The 1337-nt window shown below is 58.1% G+C and overlaps 1 protein-coding gene across 1 annotated transcript; it reads right to left on the reverse strand.

Moving 5' to 3' along the window:
• Nucleotides 1-46: 46 nt before the first annotated feature.
• Nucleotides 47-1237, reverse strand: LOC103584365 (ral guanine nucleotide dissociation stimulator-like; the record flags this gene model as incomplete). Its single annotated transcript, XM_008565402.1, has 2 exons — nt 1176-1237; nt 47-264 (listed from the first exon to the last, which is right to left on the reverse strand). Coding segments are annotated over exons 1-2 (268 nt in total), but the record flags the coding sequence as incomplete, so codon positions are not given.
• Between the last annotated feature and the right edge of the window lie 100 nt (nt 1238-1337).

Raw genomic sequence — 1337 nt, forward strand, 5'->3', positions numbered from 1 at the left:
GTGTGGCCCAGCCCAGCCCCCTCCCCAAACCCTCACAGGCACCCACCCTCTTCCTCCTCACCCTCAGTCTCCGCCTCACTAGGCTCCAGGTGCTCCAGCTTCTCCAGCTGCACCAGAAGAAGATCAGCCTTGCGCTCCACCTCTGAACCCGGCATACTGACATGTATGTAGGCCGACAGAAACTTCAAGGAATGAAATTCCGGAGGCTCGTGGAAATCAGTGGAATAGAATTCAAGCCAGATCTTTAGGACGGAGGACATGGCACTGGGGGAGACAGGTGGGAATCAGCGTCAGAGGCCTGTCCTATCCCTCTATGCTGCCCTCCCAAGGCTCCCCTGAGTGAGCTGCAGTCTTGTACCCTCTGCCCCTGCCTGGCCATAGACCAGCCCCTCCAAAGTCCACCCCCAGTCTGGTAGCCCTGGCAGGGACAGGCCTGGCCACCAAGGAGGGGCTGGCAAGAGCCTCCATGGGAGGATCCTTCAACCACTGGTGTGACCACCTTTCCCTTCTTCAGGGAAACGTGACACCCTCCTCTGTCTGTGTCCCTGCCCCATCCCTGCTGGAATGACCTGTCCATCAGGGCAGGAGGGTGCTGTCTGTTTTGGGCATTACTCGCTGGCACACAGGAGGTGTCCAGGAATATCTGATAAATGGGGAAACAGAGTTAGGCTCTGCTCCCCTGGCCTACCCAGGGCCCTTGGAAATGCCTAAACTTGAGCTCACACGTGGATGTACTGCCCAAGTGTCTGCATCTCCTTTTGCCACTGACACCAATCTCTTGGCCCTGACCACAATCTGCGCCCCCAGCAGCAGCTGAGCATCCCCATGGTGGCTCCAGCCCCGAGTGTGAGCGGGATGCTCTGCACACCTCCTTCTCTGGCTCAGCATGGGCGCTGGGCGTGTGGGCAGAGCTGGATGGGAGGTGGTGGGGATGGATTCTCTGTGGGCTCACTCTGCTCTCCAGCCTCTTGCACACCCTACAGTGCCTGGGCCCCGATCCCCAGCGGTCTTGACTCCTTTTCCTGCAGGGAAAGCCCTCAGCCCTCAGCCCTGTAGCAGGAATCATAACATGTGTGGAGCCAGAGTTCTGCCAGCCCCCACCAACAGGCCACCGCAGACCACACGTAGTTGTGTGGAGATGGGAGCCCCTCCTTCTGCACCCAAACCCCACTTACCATTTTAGCTGCTTCAGGGATTTGCCATCCCCGTGACAATCAGAAACCATGCTTCCATACCTAGAGGAGGTCGGGAGGGTGTCACATCTACCATATGGTGGCACTACCTCCTTCTCATGTCTACTGTGACTCTCTCACTTCTGACTAGAATGGAATCCCAGG

The sequence above is a fragment of the Galeopterus variegatus genome, unplaced genomic scaffold (assembly GCF_000696425.1).
Source record: "Galeopterus variegatus unplaced genomic scaffold, G_variegatus-3.0.2 Scaffold51722, whole genome shotgun sequence".
NCBI classification, from domain to species: Eukaryota; Metazoa; Chordata; class Mammalia; order Dermoptera; family Cynocephalidae; genus Galeopterus; species Galeopterus variegatus.